The sequence below is a fragment of the Mustelus asterias genome, chromosome 18, assembly GCF_964213995.1.
Source record: "Mustelus asterias chromosome 18, sMusAst1.hap1.1, whole genome shotgun sequence".
NCBI lineage: Eukaryota > Metazoa > Chordata > Chondrichthyes > Carcharhiniformes > Triakidae > Mustelus > Mustelus asterias.
In genome coordinates, this window is record NC_135818.1 from 5,451,891 (window position 1) to 5,470,498 (window position 18,608).

At 43.8% G+C, this 18,608-nt stretch overlaps 1 protein-coding gene across 3 annotated transcripts in view; it reads left to right on the forward strand.

Moving 5' to 3' along the window:
• The window catches only part of ryr3 (ryanodine receptor 3), a 371,169-nt gene that overhangs the window by 65,585 nt on the left and 286,976 nt on the right, over window positions 1–18,608 (forward strand). For 2 of the 3 annotated variants that reach the window (XM_078233296.1, XM_078233297.1), the window contains exons 4-9: window positions 2,758–2,808; window positions 8,374–8,445; window positions 11,395–11,473; window positions 12,442–12,554; window positions 15,038–15,137; window positions 17,264–17,360. In XM_078233296.1, the coding sequence (XP_078089422.1) occupies window positions 2,758–2,808; window positions 8,374–8,445; window positions 11,395–11,473; window positions 12,442–12,554; window positions 15,038–15,137; window positions 17,264–17,360 (512 nt within the window). The remainder of the gene's footprint in view (window positions 1–2,757; window positions 2,809–8,373; window positions 8,446–11,394; window positions 11,474–12,441; window positions 12,555–15,037; window positions 15,138–17,263; window positions 17,361–18,608) is intronic. The other variant, XM_078233298.1, reaches the window with a different exon arrangement.

The window sequence follows — 18,608 nt, forward strand, 5'->3', positions numbered from 1 at the left end:
GAATTCACCTCAATTTTCTTCTTCAAGGGATATATATGACGACTGCTGTTTTAACTCTCAAAAGTATCACCCATTCTGCTTATTCGGAATTACAACAACTAACGCGACTCAAATACGTTCTGTGTAACACACGTTGGCTGGAATTCTCCAGCCCTTCCCGCCGCGCTGCCACTGCCAGCGAGAATGGAGAATTCGGCGCTCAGGCAAACCTCAATTCCCTGCAGTGGGACAGGAGAATCCCGGCTGCGGGCGAGGTCGGAGAATCCAGCCTGGAATTGAGGTTTATTGCTGTACAATAATATATTGTCAGCTCTCAGAGTAATTATACGGTCACATCTGAATATGATTGGTAAAATAATCGAGCTGTTAGATTTCCATTCAGTTCCTTAAATCCTTCACAGAAACTACAAACACTGGAAATCGACTTCGAAAACCCACTGTTAAGAGATTATTAATCGCGTTTTTTGTCAGTAACACGACCAATGCGTTGCGGATTCCTGCAACCAGTAGTTTGTTTTGTATTCATGTCTTTGCAACAACTCAAAGTGTTAAAACATAAAGGTATCTGGAAGGAATGTGAGAGACGTGTAAATATAGCATTGTATTTGATTCTCTGCTATTTTTTGTTCTAACATGCTAGCCAGTAGAGTTCACCAAATGGGTATGTTCACTGATCTGCCTTTCTTTCTACCCCTGCATGCATGCGGTCAAAATGCAGAACTCTCGGGGTTTTTTTATAATGATATTCCTCTTGCATATGTGTGTATCTATTATGAAATTTGTGCTTCTGTGATAAGAATATAAATAGTTTATTCGGTTGATTCTGTGCTTTTGCTTGTTCGCATTTGAACTCTTTACTGATTAATTTGTCTTTAATTTCTATCAAATGTATTGTATTAAAAAATAGTGAGTTCAGCAGGTAAAGTAGATCATATCATACAGGGTAATGACGTTACACCAGTTTATAAGCACCACTTGAAGTGCAATTACTATTCCTTTTGATACTCAATGTGTTCACTGGCTAGTTATGCTTTTGCTTTGTTTTACTCATTGTCAATGCACATTGCGGCATTTCATGATCTGTAGGGTGCTACATTCAATTCAACAATGATCATTATCATTGAAATTATCGTTGAAGTTTCCAGGAATGTGAGAGAATAACCAAGTTTACCAAAGAATAACCTGGGTTGATTACAGGACAATCTCGGTGCATGTTATTTAAATATTCGCATTGACTACAACATTGTTTAATGTATAGGTTGCAAGTCCTTTATGGCAAATGCAATCATCTTATGCATTGCAGCATCAGGGGACATCAGATACTGCCATGACAGTATGATGTGGTGGCCTCTGCGCGTTGGATTTCTCATTCTGCTGGGTTTCCAACCTCTGTTGGACTGCTATGGGGATGTACTGAGGATGTAGGCTGGATTTTAACCGCAGTGCGGAATCACTACCTGGAGTGGGTCACAGCAGTACGTCTGGCTGCTGCTTTGACCCCAGTGTGGCCCCAAACTGTTTTCTTACCTTGGACCACCCCACCCCCCACTCAAGTCAGGGAAGTTCCAGTCAGGGATTCTATGATTCTATAAGTTCCAGCAAAGGCTTTGTCCCTGTTTACTTTTTAATCCCCACTATTATCATTGTAAGGAGCATACATTGGTCCCAACTGTTCTGCTCCATGCTGACAAGTTTCCAAGGGAATCCCTCAAACAAGTGTTAAGCTCTTAATGAATATGTGCAAGAGGCCCAACGCATGTTTCAAGTAGCTGTCAAGAGTCCCGGTGTCAGCCACCACGGCCCTCCAAAAGAGCGGATTGATGGGAAATTTTAGCATAAGCCACCTTAAATCTATCTCTTGTCTCTCCTACATGAGAGTGACAAAGGATTGGTGAGTGCGTGCTATCTTTGCTGGCCATCTTGACCAGAAACCATACCTGTGATAAGAAGACACAAAGAAGGTCGGAAGCTGCCTGTAAAAATAAAATGGAGGGCCCTTTTTTTCCCCCAAGCATACAAGTTTAAGTCTGTTTATTTATTGGGGAGGATGTTGTAGATGGGCAGAAACATGATGCCAAGGGCAGGAGTAAAAGCAGTGATTTGGATTGGCACATACATAAAGTTTCTAGACAAGATTGAGGCAAAGAACAGAGGCCGACCTCTCTGAAAGGAATGTCGTGACGCAGAAAAATGATAGTGAACAGTGTGATATAAACCCCGAGAGAGAGATTTGTGCCTTTTCTTTTGATTATTTGAAGGGTATAAATCAGGAGATTTTGAAATGTGTTTTGCGCAACATTTCATAGCATTTTTGAGAATCCTCTATTGAATTCTAGAATCTTAATATTTTCAAATCTACATGATATCTATTTGCAACTCATTATCTTATAATCATGTAATATAATTTCTTGCATGGATATATGGAAACATATCCCTTGTTAAGTTTAGAGGTGGCATTTACCATTCACATTTTGGGAACATTCTGTTCTGTCCCTTCTTTGATAATCAAACAATATCATGCACTATTAGTTTGCGTATCTTAATCACATTAGAAACAAAATTCTCCTCAGAATTGTCTCCTCAAAATTCATTAAAAGACATTGTTATTTTATAGCACCGGGTACATTAATGTTGGAAGGATGGTTAACATTACATTCAGTATCAATTGTGTGCTACTGAGGTAATAACACTCCTGGTTTTGACCAGAAGAGCACGGCTAAAAGATTTTTTAATAGTTTCTGTTTTTATTGTATTAAGGGTGCTGTCAAAAGAAGTTCCATCAGTGCCAGGAAGAAAAAATCTCTGAGGGTAACTATCGTTGCTCTGATATTTCAATGAGGAGGAACTGTACATGTGGTTAGCCAATAAGCGGTACTAGCTACAAATAAGAAGCACTAAACATTTTTACTGCATGTGTGCACCTTCATTTAGCAATTAATAGACAATAAGTTAACTATAATTGATGACAGAGTTCCAGGGCAGTGTGTGGTTTAGCACCAGAACCACCAGGGGCGGCACTGTGGCACAGTGGTCAGCACTGCTGCCTCACAGCAGCACGTGCCCGGGTTCGATTCCCGGCTTGGGTCATTGTCTGTGTGGAGTTTGCACATTCTCTCCGTGTCTGCATGGGTTTCCTCCGGGTGCTCCGGTTTCCTCCCACACTCCAAAGATGTGCAGGTTAGTTGATTGGCCATGATAAATTGACCCTAGTGTCAGGGGGATTAGCAGGATAAATATGTGGGATTGTGGGTATAGGGTCTGGGTGGGATTGTGGTCAGTGCAAACTCGAAGGGCTGAGTGGCCTCCTTTTACACTGTCGGGATTCTATGACATCTCAGTCACTAGCATCCGATGAATGATCGTTTGAATCATCATTATTGCTTCACAAGCAAGGAAGGAAGGCAATCTGCACACCATTGGATACATAGAGCCATAGAACCATACTAAAGTTACAACACAGGAGGCCATTCAGCCCGTCTTGTCCATACCAGCCCGAGGACACCTAGGCGCCCTTTCTAATCCCACCTTCCTGCACCCGGGCCATAGCCCTGAAGCTTACAGCACCTAAGGTGCAGATCCAGGTACTTTTTAAAAGAGTTTAGGGTCTCTGCCTCCACCATCAACTTGGGCAGCAAATTCCAGACACCCACCACCCTCTGTGTAAAAGAGTTCTTCCTCATGTCTCCTCTTGAACCTGTGTCCCCTGGTTCTAGAATTCTCCACAAAGGAAACAATTATATCCTGGCCACTTCATCTCTTCCCCTCATAATTTGGTACACCTCTATCAAGTCTCCCCTTAGTTTTCTTTGTTCCAAGGCAAATAACCCCAACCTATCCAATCTCTCCTCGTACCTAGACTTTTCTAGCCCTGGCAATATTCTTCTAAACGTGACCAGTTTTTCATGGGATCATAGAATCCCGACAGGGCAGAAGGAGACCATTCGGCCCATCGAGTCCACACTGGCCACAATCCCATCCAGACCCTATCTCTGTAACGCCACATATTTATACTACTAGTATTCCTGAAGGGGCAATTTAGCATGGCCAGTCCACTTAACCTGCGCATCTTTGGACTGTGGGAGGAAACCGGAGCACCCAAAGGAAACCCATGTAGACATGGGGAGAATGTGCAAACTCCACACAGACAGTCACCCAAGGCCGGAATTGAACCCAAGACCCTGGCGCTGTGAGGCAGCAGTGTTAACCACTGTGTCACCGTGCCACCCAATGGTGGTGATGTTTGTGTCATATTAGAGTCATAGGCTGGAATTTTACTGCCTTGTCCGCCCCGATTCCGAATCTCGCAGAATGGAATTCTCCTTTGGCAACGGGCGGGATTTTACAAGCCTCGCCTGAGGGAGGTCGTTTTGCCACAGATGAAGTCATAGAGGTTTACAGCATGGAAACAGTCCATTCGGCCCAACTTGTCTATACAGCCCAGTCGTTCAAGTAGAGCACAGGGATCTGTTACATTTGCTGCGATAGAGTGCAGGAGAGATTTACTCGGATGCTACCGGGACTTGATGGTTTGAGTTATAAGGAGAGGTTGGATAGACTGGGACTTTTTTCTCTGGAGCGTAGAAGGCTGAGGGGTGATCTTATAGAGGTCTATAAAATAATGAGGGGCACAGATCAGCTAGATAGTCAATATCTTTTCCCAAAGGTAGGGGAGTCTAAAACTAGAGGGCATAGGTTTAAGGAGAAAGGGGAGAGATACAAAAGGGTCCAGAGGGGCAATCTTTTAGAATCATAGAAACCCTACAGTGCAGAAGGAGGCCATTCGGCCCATCGAGTCTGCACCGACCACAATCCCACCCAGGCCCCACCCCCACATATTTACCCACTAATCTACACATCTCAGGACTCTAAGGGGCAATTTTTTTTTTTAACCTGGCCAATCAACCTAACCCGCACATCTTTGGACTGTGGGAGGAAACCGGAGCACCCGGAGGAAACCCATGCAGACATGAGGAGAATGTGCAAACTCCACACAGACAGTGACCCGAGCCGGGAATCGAACCCGGGATCCTGGAGCTGTGAAGCAGCAGTGCTAACCACTGTGCTACCGTGCCGCCCCACAGAGGGTGGTGAGTGTCTGAAACAAGCTGCCAGGGGCAGTAGTAGAGGAGGGTACAATTTTGTCTTTTAAAAAGCGTTTAGACAGTTACATGTGTAAGATGGGTATAGAGGGATATGTTGTGGGCAATTGGGACTCGCTTAGGGGTTTATAAAAAAAGGGCTGCATGGACAAGTTGGGCTGAAGGGCCTGTTTCCATGCTGTAAACCTCTATGACTCTATGACAGGCAATTCACCTTCTCATCTGCATCATTGTGCACCTGACAATGCAGAACTCACGTTAAATTTATACCTCAAATGTAGTCCACTGGCATTGTTCCCGAAAGTAAAATACTTTGGATAAATATAAAATGTTATAATGGTCACCATACCTTAAACATTAAAATACACCATGGGAGCACTTAACACAAAGTTATTTATAATCATACAGTGCATGAAACTTTGGTCCTGAAATTCCATGGCTGGCTTCTCTTCAACCACAGTGGTGAAGCCACCAAAGGAACAGTGCGAATGCTAAAAAGATTACACAGTTTCTCCAGGAATTCCTCTGATATCCTTCCCAAATTACAACAACTGGAGAACTCCTTTGGAATTCATTGCCTTGTTATCCGTGCGCAGTTCCTGTCTAAAGAAAATGACTTACCTTCTGTTATCTTCCATTTAGAACGAAAACTGCCTATATAAACTGACCACGCTGCCATGATACTCTCCCACCAGTCTTGTTGCCTGAATGTTGTATTGCCAAACTCTTCACAACCTGCATTACAGAGAAACGTGTACACTCCAACCAAACCCACATCCATGCATATTTACCATAAGCTTTACTACTTACGTACCAATAACATTTATGCACCAATAATGTTAAATTAAAGTATTTGAGGAGAAGAACAGTTGAGTGCACCACTTTTAAAGTTACATCTTTGTTTTGTTTAAAGTTTATTTATTAGTCACAAGTAGGCATACATTAACACTGCAATGAAGTTACTGTGGAAATCCCCTAGTCGCCACACTCCAGCGCCTGTTTGGGTACACTGAGGGAGAATTTAGCATGGCCAATGCACCTAACCAGCATGTCTTTTGGACTGTGGGAGGAAACTGGAGTACCCAGAGGAAACCCATATGCAGACACGGGAAAACTTGCAGACTCCAACCCAAGCTGGGAATTGAACCTGGGTCCCTGGCGCTGTGAGGCAGCCGTGCTAACCACTGTGCCACCGTGCCACACATGTGGTCTTCAGAGGAAACCGAATAGCCTTGAGAAATTACTTAAGACCTTTTCTCCTCGATTCTCACAGAAGTATTAAAAGATCAAAAGTGGAATTAATGTGTTCCCACAAGGATTTTCTGTTTCCTCGCTAAGTCTCAATATCAATTCACTTTAAGCTTAAATCCCTGCTTCCAGAAAGCTGATTACGTGTGTGGCGTAAGGTGCACAATGAGTTTGACTCAAAATATAAGAGGCTTTTTTTGATTTTGCACAGAAGTTAAAGGATAGAATCCAATATCAAATTTATATCATTCACATTTGCTGTAACTATACGCTCACATCAGCTAATTTTTGGGGGAAGATTATATGTACTTCAGTGGTTACTGAAACGGGTGAGCAGTTTGAAACAACAACCAGTCTTTTGCACTGTCAACTTGATGTAAAGTGCAAATATTACATCTTAATGTTAATCCATTTTATTTGCTTTCATCTCTCCTGCTTTCTAGAAGTTTATGATTAAGGTAAGTCAATCTGTCATTTTCAACTGATGGTCCTTTGGAAAACAATACCAGTTATCTGACAGCTGCATCTACTATTGTAGAAGTAATCTGGCCAAAAAAACATTAGTGTCTTGCCAACAAGAGTAGACTACGACTAACGTACATACAGTTACAGTTCAAATCCTATCCATTTGAAGAACGTGCTACTGATAGCTTAGTGACAATTATCACCACTGCAGGTTGCAATCAGATGATCAAAGATGAAAATTTCACTGTACTTAGAATGGCATAAAGTTAGGTCTTTTCTTGGTGATCAGGGAAAGTTAAAGTAGCCAGAACTGAGATAAGTTCCATCTCTGATCTTTCCCTGCCAAAGTCGGTGACCTGCCACACGTGTGTTCTCAAATTGCGAAGTGATAGCAAAGTGGGCGAAAGAATTCACAGAAAATAAATGATGCTGTCTTACGGTTCTCACAGAATAATGGATGGAGTATTTTATTCTTTAATTCATTCGTGGGACGTGGGCATCGGTGGCTGGCCAGCATTTATTGCCCATCCCTAGTTGCCCAAGGGCAGTTAAGAGTCAACCACATTGCTGTGGTTCTGGAGTCACATGTAGGCCAGACCAGGTAAGGATGGCAGATTTCCTTCCCTAAAGGACATTAATGAACCAGATGGGTTTTTTTGACAATCAGCAATGGTTTCATGGTAGATTCTTAGTTCCAAATATTTTTAATTGAATTCAAATTTTACCATCTGCTGTGATGGGATTCGAACCCCAGAACATTAGCTGAGTTTCTGGATTAACAGTCTAGCGGTAATATGACTAAGTCATTGCTTTCCCCCGACTCCAAAGCTGACTGCTGAATTTAAAAAATCCTCGCATGCTATTGAATAAAAATTTAATAAGAACAGTCACTATAAATGACTGGCCCTGGTGCTACTTCCAGATGGAACAAACACTGATCTTGTGAATTAAATGCCTACCTAATACTGAGATGTTATTATAAAGGCAAAATACTGCGGATGCTGGAATCTGAAACAGAAAATGCTGGAGAAACTCAGCAGGTCTGACAGCGTCTTTGCAGAGAGAATAGAGCCAATGATTCAGAGTCATCTTGACTTGAAATGTTATTGAGTATATATTACAGTCCCACATTTGGGGTAATTACAGAAATTCTTCGTGGAAAAGCAACTTGGGTTTGTCTTGTCCAACACTATTGACAATAGTTGCATTTCAACCTGGAGAACTGGTATTCTTCTTTGGATTATTAGCTGGAAATTAATAACCGTGGGCATTCATGGTCTGTAATTTTAACATTTTGATTCCCATCTCTGTTGTTTTCTTCTACCTTCAGCACTATCCAGTTCCTGATTGTAATAACTCTGTCTGTTCTTTAATAAGTTCCATTTAACACCCCTGGTTGAAGCCGGTTACCCCACCCGAATACCCGAATTGGTTACTCCTAATACCTTGTCACCGCAGCTAATGTTCATGCAGGGGAGTTTTAGAGTACAAGATGTTGCCACCTTATGGCTCAAGTCACTGGCACATTGGTTGGAAAGTAATATTCTCTTTTTATTTCCAGGCTCAGGGAGGTGGTCACAGAACCCTGCTTTATGGTCATGCTATTCTCCTCCGACATGCATACAGTGGGATGGTAAGTTCAGGGACATGAGGGAGGTTCATTCAAATATTGCCATTGAAATAGATAAACCAAGGTGTCACTGTTGGTGTCCATAAGAACATAGGAATTAGGAACAGAAGTCGGCAAATTCTGCCCTTCGAGCCTGCTCCGCCATTCAATCAGATCATGGCTGATCTCTCCCTGGTCTCAAATCCACCTCCCCACCTGTTCCCCATATCCCCTTATCGCTTTTTTATTAGAAATATATCTAACTCCTTCTCGAAACCATTCAATGATTCAGACTCCACCGCGCTATGGGGCAGCGAGTTCCACAAATTCACCACCCTCTGCGAGAAGTAGTTCCTCCTCATCTCAGTTTAAATCTACCGCCTCGCAACCTATACCTGTGGCCTCTTGTTCTAGATTGCCTCACAAGGGAAAACATTTGGTCTACATTTACTTTATCAATCCCTTTTAAAATTTTATATACCTCGATCAGATCCCCTCTCATCCTTCTAAACTCCAGCGAGTACAAGCCCAAACTGTTTAATCTCTCCTCATACGTCAACCCTTTCATCCCCGGAATCAATCTGGTGAACCTCCTCTGAACTGCCTCCAATGCCGCAACATCCTTCCTCAAATAAAGAGACCAAAACTGGACACAATACTCCAGATGTGGTCTCACCAGCACCCTATACAATTGCAACAACATTTCTCTACTTTTATACTCCAGTCCTTTTGCAATAAATGCTAACATTCCATTTGCCTTTTTTATTGCGTGCTGCACCTGCACACCGACTTTCTGCGATTCATGAACAAGGACACCCGGATCCCTCTGCCAGGACCCATTCTGAATCTGTTTTCCATTTAGGTAATAATTTCCCTTTCCATTTTTTTCTGCCAAAATGGATAGCCTCACCCTTATCCACATTTTGGCCCATTCTCCAAGCCTATCTATATCCGTCTGTAAAATCTTCATATCTTCTTCACTGTCTGCTTTCCCACCTATTTTATAATACCCATGAGAAGAAGAGAGCTGCTTCCCTCTTCCCTCACCTGATTCCAGAAGATAAATATTCTAAGACGTCTTATGGTTTCAACAGCTTACACTTGCATAATGCAGATAAAGCAAAATGTCCTGAAATAATTGGCAGAAGGAGGCAGCCGAGTCTCCCGCGGGAATTGGGAGCAGTTTGGATGAAGTGAGCAAATGCATGGTTGGAGAGGACACCCAGCGAGGTGGAGGGACAGGGGAAAAGAGGAAAAGCAATCCAGAGTTATTGGGGTATGATTCCTCAAACTGCTTACCACCACTGATACGGCAGAGAGAAACAAACGGAACTCCAGTTGTTGAAACATTACGGGGGCGATTCTTCCTCCGGCAAGATCGGAAATTCCCGCCCGAGGTCAACGGAGATTTCCGTTGTTGGACCCTCGCCTGCGCTGATTCCGTGGCAGGCGAGGTGGCAGAGTTCTGGCCTAAATGTTGAATTTGCGTAAAAACTGGAGTAAATCCTGCTGGTTTTTTCAGCGGGATTTTCAAAATGCATCTCCCACACTCTGCCTTTTTGTGAATCACTCCCAAAATCAGTGGGCGGGGCCTATTCCCCACGGGAGAGGCCGGCCGCATAGCGCTGAGCGGGCCAGTGCGCATGCGTTGATCTGTCAGCGCTGAGATTGGCACATGCGCAATAGCCCCTGTCTGTCAGCCTCCCGATTGCTGGCCAACCCCTGGACCCCACATCTCTGACTCTCTGACTCCCTCATGGCTCGATCACTGGCCCCCACCCCAGATATGTCCAGGCCAGCCTCGCCACTCCCTCGCCCAGCCTGCCTTGATCTCCCCTCTGCCTCAGCAGCCATGATCTCCCAATCCACACCCCCCCAACGGCAGGCCCAACCCTTCACCAGCAGGCTGACACCACCCCCCACACTACCCCCAGCCCCGATCGCTGGCCTCCCTCCCTCTGCTCGTGATCCCAAATGCAGAGTGGCAGCGGGGTCCCACACCTCCACTAATCGCTCCCCACCCCGCCCCCCCCCCGACAGAGGCCCTGTCCCTTTGGGCCCCACCCCCTTAGCACTGCCCCATGGCCCCCAAAGAATCCCATCTAGACCCCAAACACACCTCGAAACAAAACCTGCCAAAGATACACACAAGATATATTTTTATATAGACATGCAATCAAGTAGTTAAGATTTGGAATACTGTAGGTTGTAAAAGACTTGGTAAGAATCTGTGCCTATCATTCAGACCATGAGTAGATCCCGCATCCAGATCTATGGGTATGGGTGTGATGAGTAAGTATCCATTCTCTCCATCCAGCTTTGCTGTTTATATTCTGAATCTATTTTCTTTGCTGGGGGAGTCCAGGATAGGGAGGTGAGGAGGGAGGGCGGTTAAACATTAACGCTGAGCTAAGCCATTGAGCGTGATGTCAAGAAGCATTTCTTCATGCAGAAGGTAGTGGAAATCTTGCACTCTGTCCCTCAAAAAGTCAGGTCAATTGAACATTTCCTAAACTGAAGCACATCGATCCGTTAGGCAAAGATACTAAGATGTAAGCCACCCCCACGAGTGTGATTGGAGTTGAGCTACAACTCAGTCATGCTCAACTCGAGTGGCGGAACTGTTTCCGTGTCCTCAGAATTCAGAAAAAGGTGACGTTAGCATCTCGACAGCGTCCAGATGTTCTGATGTAATTCTCCAGAGTTTGAAAATCATAGAAAACATCTGAAATGGCACTAAACTGAAAATGTGACAAGAGACTGTTTCTTTCACATTCTACTTTTCTGTTGGTTTAAAATGTCTGATGTATCTCAGCAAAGTAAATATTTTGCGAGCTTTTTTGCCGGTTAAACACAAGTGTCCAGCTTCATAAACCAACCTGTTAAGTTTCTGTTTTGGGGGCTATTGGAGCCCTGAATGATATCACGAATACACATTCATTTTAAATAATATTTGCAAACGTTTCCTCCTAGTATTTGACTTGTTTGACGACATCAAGGTCTTTAACGGACAAACTTGCTTTTGATGTTGGGCTGCAAGAAGATTCAACAGGTAAAGGACTTTACTGACTGTATCGTACATCTATCATTATAAAATTCTTTGGAGTTCTCTTCTCAAAGGGACAAGGAGTCACTATATATTTTTTAATTCATTATTACGGGATGAGAGCGTCGCTGGCTAGGCCAGCATTTATTGCCAGTCCCTAACTGCCCTCCATTTCAGAGGGTCTTTAAGAGTCAACCACATTGCTGTGGATCTAGAGTCAAATGTAGGCCAGACCAGGTAAGGACGACAGATTTCCTTCCCTAAAAGACAATAGTGAACCAGATGGGTTTTTACGACAATCGACAATGGTTTCATGGTCATTAGACTCTTAATTCCAGATATTCACTGAATTCAAATTTCACCAACTGCCTTAGCGGGTTTTGAACCCAGGTCCCCAGATCCTAGAATCCCTATAGCACAGAAGGAGGCCTTTCAGCCCATCGTGACTGTGCCGACCACAATCCCACCCAGGCCCTATTGCCACAAACCCTACACATTTATCCTGCCATTTACCCCTGATACTAGGATTAATTTAGCATGACCAATCAACATAACCCATACATCTTTGGAGTGTGGGAGGAAACTGGAGCACCCGGAGGAAACCCACGCAGATATGGGGAGAAAGTGCAAACTCCACACAGACAGTGACCCAAGGCCAGAATTGAACCTGGTGTGAGCAGATCTTGCTCTGGCTCTCTGGACTATTAGTCCAGTGACAATACCACTACGCCACTGCCTCACCAAATGATGAACATCCATTTTTACGGATCGTATGGAAAAGAGAATAAAGTTGGGTGGGTGCTTTCTGGAACAAATCCCAGCCAAGGTGAAGCTTATCACTTCAGTAGACACCTGTTGCTACAAAACTGGTATTCTGTTGTATTAGTGTAACGCTGAGGGGTGTTCTTCTACATTTAATTTCTTTTTAAAGATTCAAAATCTACAGACTATTTCACTTGTGTCACAATGTTTAGGTGAGGCATGTTGGTGGACCATTCACCCTGCTTCCAAACAGCGATCTGAAGGAGAGAAGGTTCGGATTGGTGATGACCTTATCCTGGTCAGTGTTTCATCAGAGCGCTATCTGGTGAGTAACCTTCAATGTATTCTAAATTTACAACAGAATTTGAGCTGCATTCCCACTAAAGTCAATTTACTTTAAAATAAAGATGATCCTATTAAAATAAAACCAGAAATTCTGCCAGACACATTAAGGGTTTTCAACATATTTTAGCTTTATTCTGAATCTCCTGCATCCACTGTATTTGCTTTCTCTTTGGAACCTCACAGAATCCCTTCACTGCAGAAGGAGGCCATTCGGCCCATTGAGTCTGCACTGACCACAATCCCAGCCACACAGGCCCTAGCTTGAGGAACAGTTGAGGACTCTGGGTCTGTACACATTGGAGTTTAGAGGGATGAGGGGGGATCTTATTGAAACTTACAGGATACTGCGTGGCCTGGATAGAGTGGGAGTGGAGATGATGTTTCCACTAGTAGGAAAAACTAGAACCAGAGGCACAACCTCAGGCTGAAGGGATGATCCTTTAAAACAGAGATGAGGAGGAATTTCTTCAGCCAGAGAGTGGTGAATCTGTGGAACTCTTTGCCGCAAAAGGCTGTGGAGGCCAGATCATTGAGTGTCTTTAAGACAGAGAAAGATAGGTTCTTGATTAATAAGGGGATCAGGGGTTATGGGGAAAAAGCAACAGAATGGGGATGAGAAAAATATCAGCCATGATTGAATGGCGGAGCAGACTCAATGGGCTGAGTGGCCTAATTCTGCTCCTATGTTTTACAGCCTTATGGTCTTATGCTGTTATGACAGTGACCCAGCAGTGACAGGGCGGCACGGTAGCACAGTGGTTAGCACTACTGCTTCACAGCTCCAGGGATCTGGGCTCGATTCCCAGCTTGGGTCACTGTCTGTGTGGAGTTTGCACATTCTCTTCGTGTCTGCGTGGGTTTCCTCCGGGTGCTCCGGTTTCCTCCCACAGTCCAAAGATGTGCGGGTTAGGTTGATTGGCCATGCTAAAATTGCCCCTTAGTGTCCTGAGATGCATAGGTTAGAGGGATTAGTGGGTAAAATATGTAGGGATATGGGGGTAGGGCCTGGGTGGGATTGTGGTCGGTGCAGACTCGATGGGCCGAATGGCCTCTTTCTGTACTGTAGGGTTTCTATGATTTCTATGATTTCTATGATTTCTATGATCTATCTTTGTAACCCCATGTAATCCCCCTGACGGTAAGGGCAATCCCACCCAGACCTGTTCCCCTAAACCCCACAACCTCTTCACATAAATGTGTTTTCTCCACAGAAAGTAAATTAATCTCTCTACTTTTTTTAAAACTCTGTGATTTGATGTCATGAGATAAGCTTTGAAGCGTCTAACTGGTTATTAAGAACTACAACTTTTGGGAGCTGAGCTGGAATTCTCCAGCTGTTCACGCTGGCGGGATTTTCTGGTCCCCACCAACCTCACAGCCCTGCCGCGGGTTTCCCGGTCGGGAGAGATGCAGTCAACGGGAAATTTTATTGACAGTGGCGAGACCAGAAGATTCCGCCACCGGCGAATGATGTGCCACCTCCCACCGCGGGAGACACGCCGCGAGAATTCTCCCGTCGGTTTTCTACAATATTGATACGATATTGAGGAAAGATATGAGCATGATGTGGAATCTGTATGGGCCGAGTTAAGAAACAACAAGGGGCAAAAAACATTGGGTGGGGGTGGTATACAGACCACCAAACTGTAGTGGTTAAGTAGGGAAAAGCATTAGACAGGAAATCAGAGATGCATGTGTTAAAGGAACATCTGTGATTATGGGCGACTTTAATCTGCAAATAGAATGGGAAAGTCAAAGTAGTCAAAATACAAAAGAGGAGGAATTTCTGGAGTGTATACGGGATGGTTTTCTGGAGCAATATGTTGAGGAACCAACAAGGGAGCAGGCCATCTGGGTGTTGTGCAATGAGAAAGGATTAGTTGGCAATCTAGTTGTGAGAGAACCCTTGGGGACGAGTAGCCATAATATGGTAGAGAGGGGATCTCATCGAAACTTATAAAATTCTAACTGGGCTAGACAGGGTAGATTCAGAAAGAATGTTCCCGATGGTGGGGGAGTCCAGAACTAGGGGTCATAGTTTGAGGATAAGGGGTAAACCTTTTAGGACTGAGGTGAGGAGAAATTTCTTCACCCAGAGAATGGTGAATGTGTGGAATTCACTACCACAGAAAGTAGTTGAGGCCAAAACATTGTCTGATTTCAAGAAGAAATTAGATATAACTTTTGGAGCTAAAGGAATCAAAGGATATGGGGGGGAAGGAAGGATCAGGATATTGAATTTGAAGATCAGCCATGATCAAAATGAATGGCGGAGCAGGCTCGAAGGGCCGAATGACCTCCTCCTGCTTCTAGTTTCTATGTTTCTATTTGATGTCATTCCAAAAACAATCAATCAATTGGACTGTTTTTTTTGTGAATGATACAATATGTGAGATGCCACATTTCGATGTTTTTTGTGTATTATCAACAGGTCATTTGATTATATCTCTGCTTTATTGACAGCACCTGTCTATCTCCAATGGTACCATCCAAGCAGATGCCTCTTTCATACAAACACTATGGAATGTACATCCGATAAGTTCAGGCAGTAGTATTGCAGAAGGTGAGATCTTCATGGATTTGTTACATGTTTGTAACATGAAGCCTGAATATGTTGCACCGTCATACTAGACTGAATTATTGCCTGTATATTATACTGAATTATTGAGTGTGTATCTGTATCTTTGTATAATTTTTATTAAATTATAAATTGTGTATTTGACCTTCATCCTCGTTTCCTATACCATGATTTCAAATTATTTCTTTTTATTCTTTAATGGGATGTCGACATTGCTGGCTGGGTCAGCATTTATTGTCCATCCCTAATTGTCCTTGAACTGAATGGGCCAGACCAGGTAAGGGCGGCAGATTTCCTTCCCTAAAGGACATTAGTGAACCAGATGGGTTTTTGTGACAATCGACAACGGTTTCATGGTTACCATTCGACTTTTAATTCCAGATTTTTATGGAATGCCGTGGTGGGATTCGAACCCTGTGTTTCTGGATTACTGATGCTGGTCAGATGCATCGGCCATGCTAAATTCTCCCTCAGTGTACCCGAACAGGTGCCTGAGTGTGGCAACTAGGGGATTTTCACAGTAACTTCATTGCAATGTTAATGTAGCCATCTTGTGACACTAATAAATAAACTTAATAAGCTATGTCACTGCCTCCCCTAGTTTTCTATAAGATAATTTCAGATTAGTTGTGTGGTAGACACCCTATTGTTCGAGGATTTACCAAGAGTTTACGAATAGCATCAGTTGGGTTGACTCAAGGCGGGGATTTGTTATTTGTTTTTAGTTAGTTAATTTATTTGTGTCACAAGACGGCTTACATTAACACTGCAATGAAGTTACTGTGAAAATCCCCTTGTCGCCACCCTCCAGCGCCTGTTCGGGTACACTGAAGGAGAATTTAGTGCGGCCATTGCACCTAACCAGCACGTCTTTCAGACTGTGGGAGGAAAACGGAGCACCTGGAAGAAACCCACGCAGACACAGGGAGAACGTGCAGACTCCACACAGGCAGTGACCCGAGCTAGGAATCAAACCCAGGTCCTGGCGCCGTGAGGCAACAGTGTCAACCACTGTGCCATCGTTCCGAAGGAGCAAAACACAACAAACAGTAACCGGGCCTAAAATAAAATTTGTAAAAGCAAACCAGCTGAGCACAACCAATAAATGTGCCTCCAGAACAGTCATCACTTCAGTTGATATTCTTTCTTCAGTGATGAAAAGGGAGTTGTCTGCTTATCTTATCTGCCTGTTGAATGCCAATTGGCATCACGCGCATCTCTGACTAGGTCTGACCAGGAAAAATACAACAAGATCCATAAAAAAGAAAAGTGCTTGGTGAACCCTGGACCTTAGAAAAATGACTTAATTCACGACAGTTATTCAGGTGCCTGCCCTGAGTTCACTGGTAACGGGGCAAGAGTTTCCTCCCTCTGTGCAAAAAGTGGCATTGGTATAGAGTCATGGAGTCATAGAGGTTTACAGCATGGAAAAAGGCCCTTCGGCCCAACTTGTCCATGCCACCCTTTTTGTTAAACCCCTAAGCTAGTCCCAATTGCTCGCATTTGGCCCATATTCCTCTATACCCATCATACCCATGTAACTGTCTGAACGCTTTTTAAAAGACAAAATTGTACCCGCCTCTACTACTACCTCTGGCAGCTTATTCCAGACACTCACCACCCTCTGTGTGAAAAAATTGGCCCTCTGGACTCTTTTGTACCTCTTCCCTCTCACCTTAAACCTATGCCCTCTAGTTTTAGACTCCCCTACCTTTGGGAAAAGATATTGACTACCTAGCTGATCTATGCCCCTCATTATTTTATAGATCTCTATAAGGTCACCCCTCAGCCTTCTACGCTCCAGAGAAAAAAGTCCCAGTCTATTCAGCCTCTCCTTATAACTCAAACCATCAAGTCTCGGTCGCATCTTAGTAAATCTTTTCTACACTCTTTCTAGTTTAATAATATCCTTTCTATAATAGGGTGACCAGCACTGTACACAGTATTCCAAGTGTGGTCTTACCAATGTCTTGTACAACTTCAACAAGACGTCTCATCAAGGTGACCAAATATGTTTGGCTCAAGAAGTACGGGAGCGGTTGGGTGGAGAATATAGGTGGTAAACTTGAAGCTTGCTTTGTTCACTCATCTCCCATCTTGTTCTTCTGCAGGGTTTCTAATTGGTGGACATGTTCTGCGTCTTTATCATGGTCATGATGAGTGTTTGACCATCCCTTTTACAGGCCAGGAGGATGATGGGGATTATGTGTAAGTTTCATTCCAACTCCTTTCTCACGTTACCATGTTAAACACGTTTCTGTTGACGCCTTTTCTGATCGTGTTATTTAACTTTGATAATCCCCATAAATCAGAATGAGTCAGAAGGTCTGTGAGCATAATATATTCCAGGGCTGGAGCAACAGGATCTAGGTTAACGGTCGAGTGCAGTACTGACAAAATGCTGCACTGTCAGAGGTGCTGGGCGGGACTTTCCGGCCTCACTTGCCCTGAAACCGGAAAATCCCACCTGAGGTCAACGGATCTTTCCATGGTCCACCCCCCACCCGTCCGCTCCGATTCCCGTGGCAGGCAGGACATTAAAATTTGCCCCGCTGTCTTTAGATATGACCTTAAAGCGAGGCTTTGGCTGCCTTCCCAAATGGCCATAAAACACACCATGACACCATGTTGAAGAACAGCAGCAGTGTTATCCCCAGTGTCCTGGTTAATATGTATCTCCCAATCATCTCAAAAAATTAGATTTTTATGTTTTAACATAATCACATTGCTTAATACCGCATTGTCTATGGGATCTTGCTGTGTAAAAATTGACTGCATTTTGCTTTCTCAGATAAACAAGGATGATCCCTTGGCACGATTCCAGTGAAAACAGTTGTCCCCAGTGTTCGGGCCAATATTTATGCTTCAAAGTAATTCTCTATCATATTGTAGTGTGTGGGACCTCACTAGATTGATGGCCATGTTTCCTACACTACAACAGTGACTACACATCAAAAGTATTTCATTGGCTATAACCCAGAAGGAAAACACAATTCAAAATTGTCAAGGACCCCAGTGCTACTGGAGTAGTCTAGACGGATTTTTTAATCAGTAAGGGAATCCAGGGTTAGTTTTTTTTAAAGTTTATTTATTAGTCACAAGTAAGGCTTACATTAACACTGCAATGAAATGACTGTGAAATTCCCCTAGTCGCCACATTCCGGCGCCTGTTCGGGTCAATGCACCCTAACCAGCACATCTTTCAGAATGTGGGAGGAAACTGGAGCATCCGGAGGAAACGGGGAGAACGTGCAGGCTCTGCACAGACAGTGATCCACGCCCGGAATCAAACCCAGGTCCCTGACGCTGTGAGGCAGTAGTGCTAACTACTGTGCCACCGTGCCGCCCTGATATGGGGATAAGACAGGAAAAGCAGAGTTGAGGATTATCACATCAGATTAGTCATGATCTAATTGAATGGGGTAGAGCAGACTCAATGGGCCGAATGGCCTACTT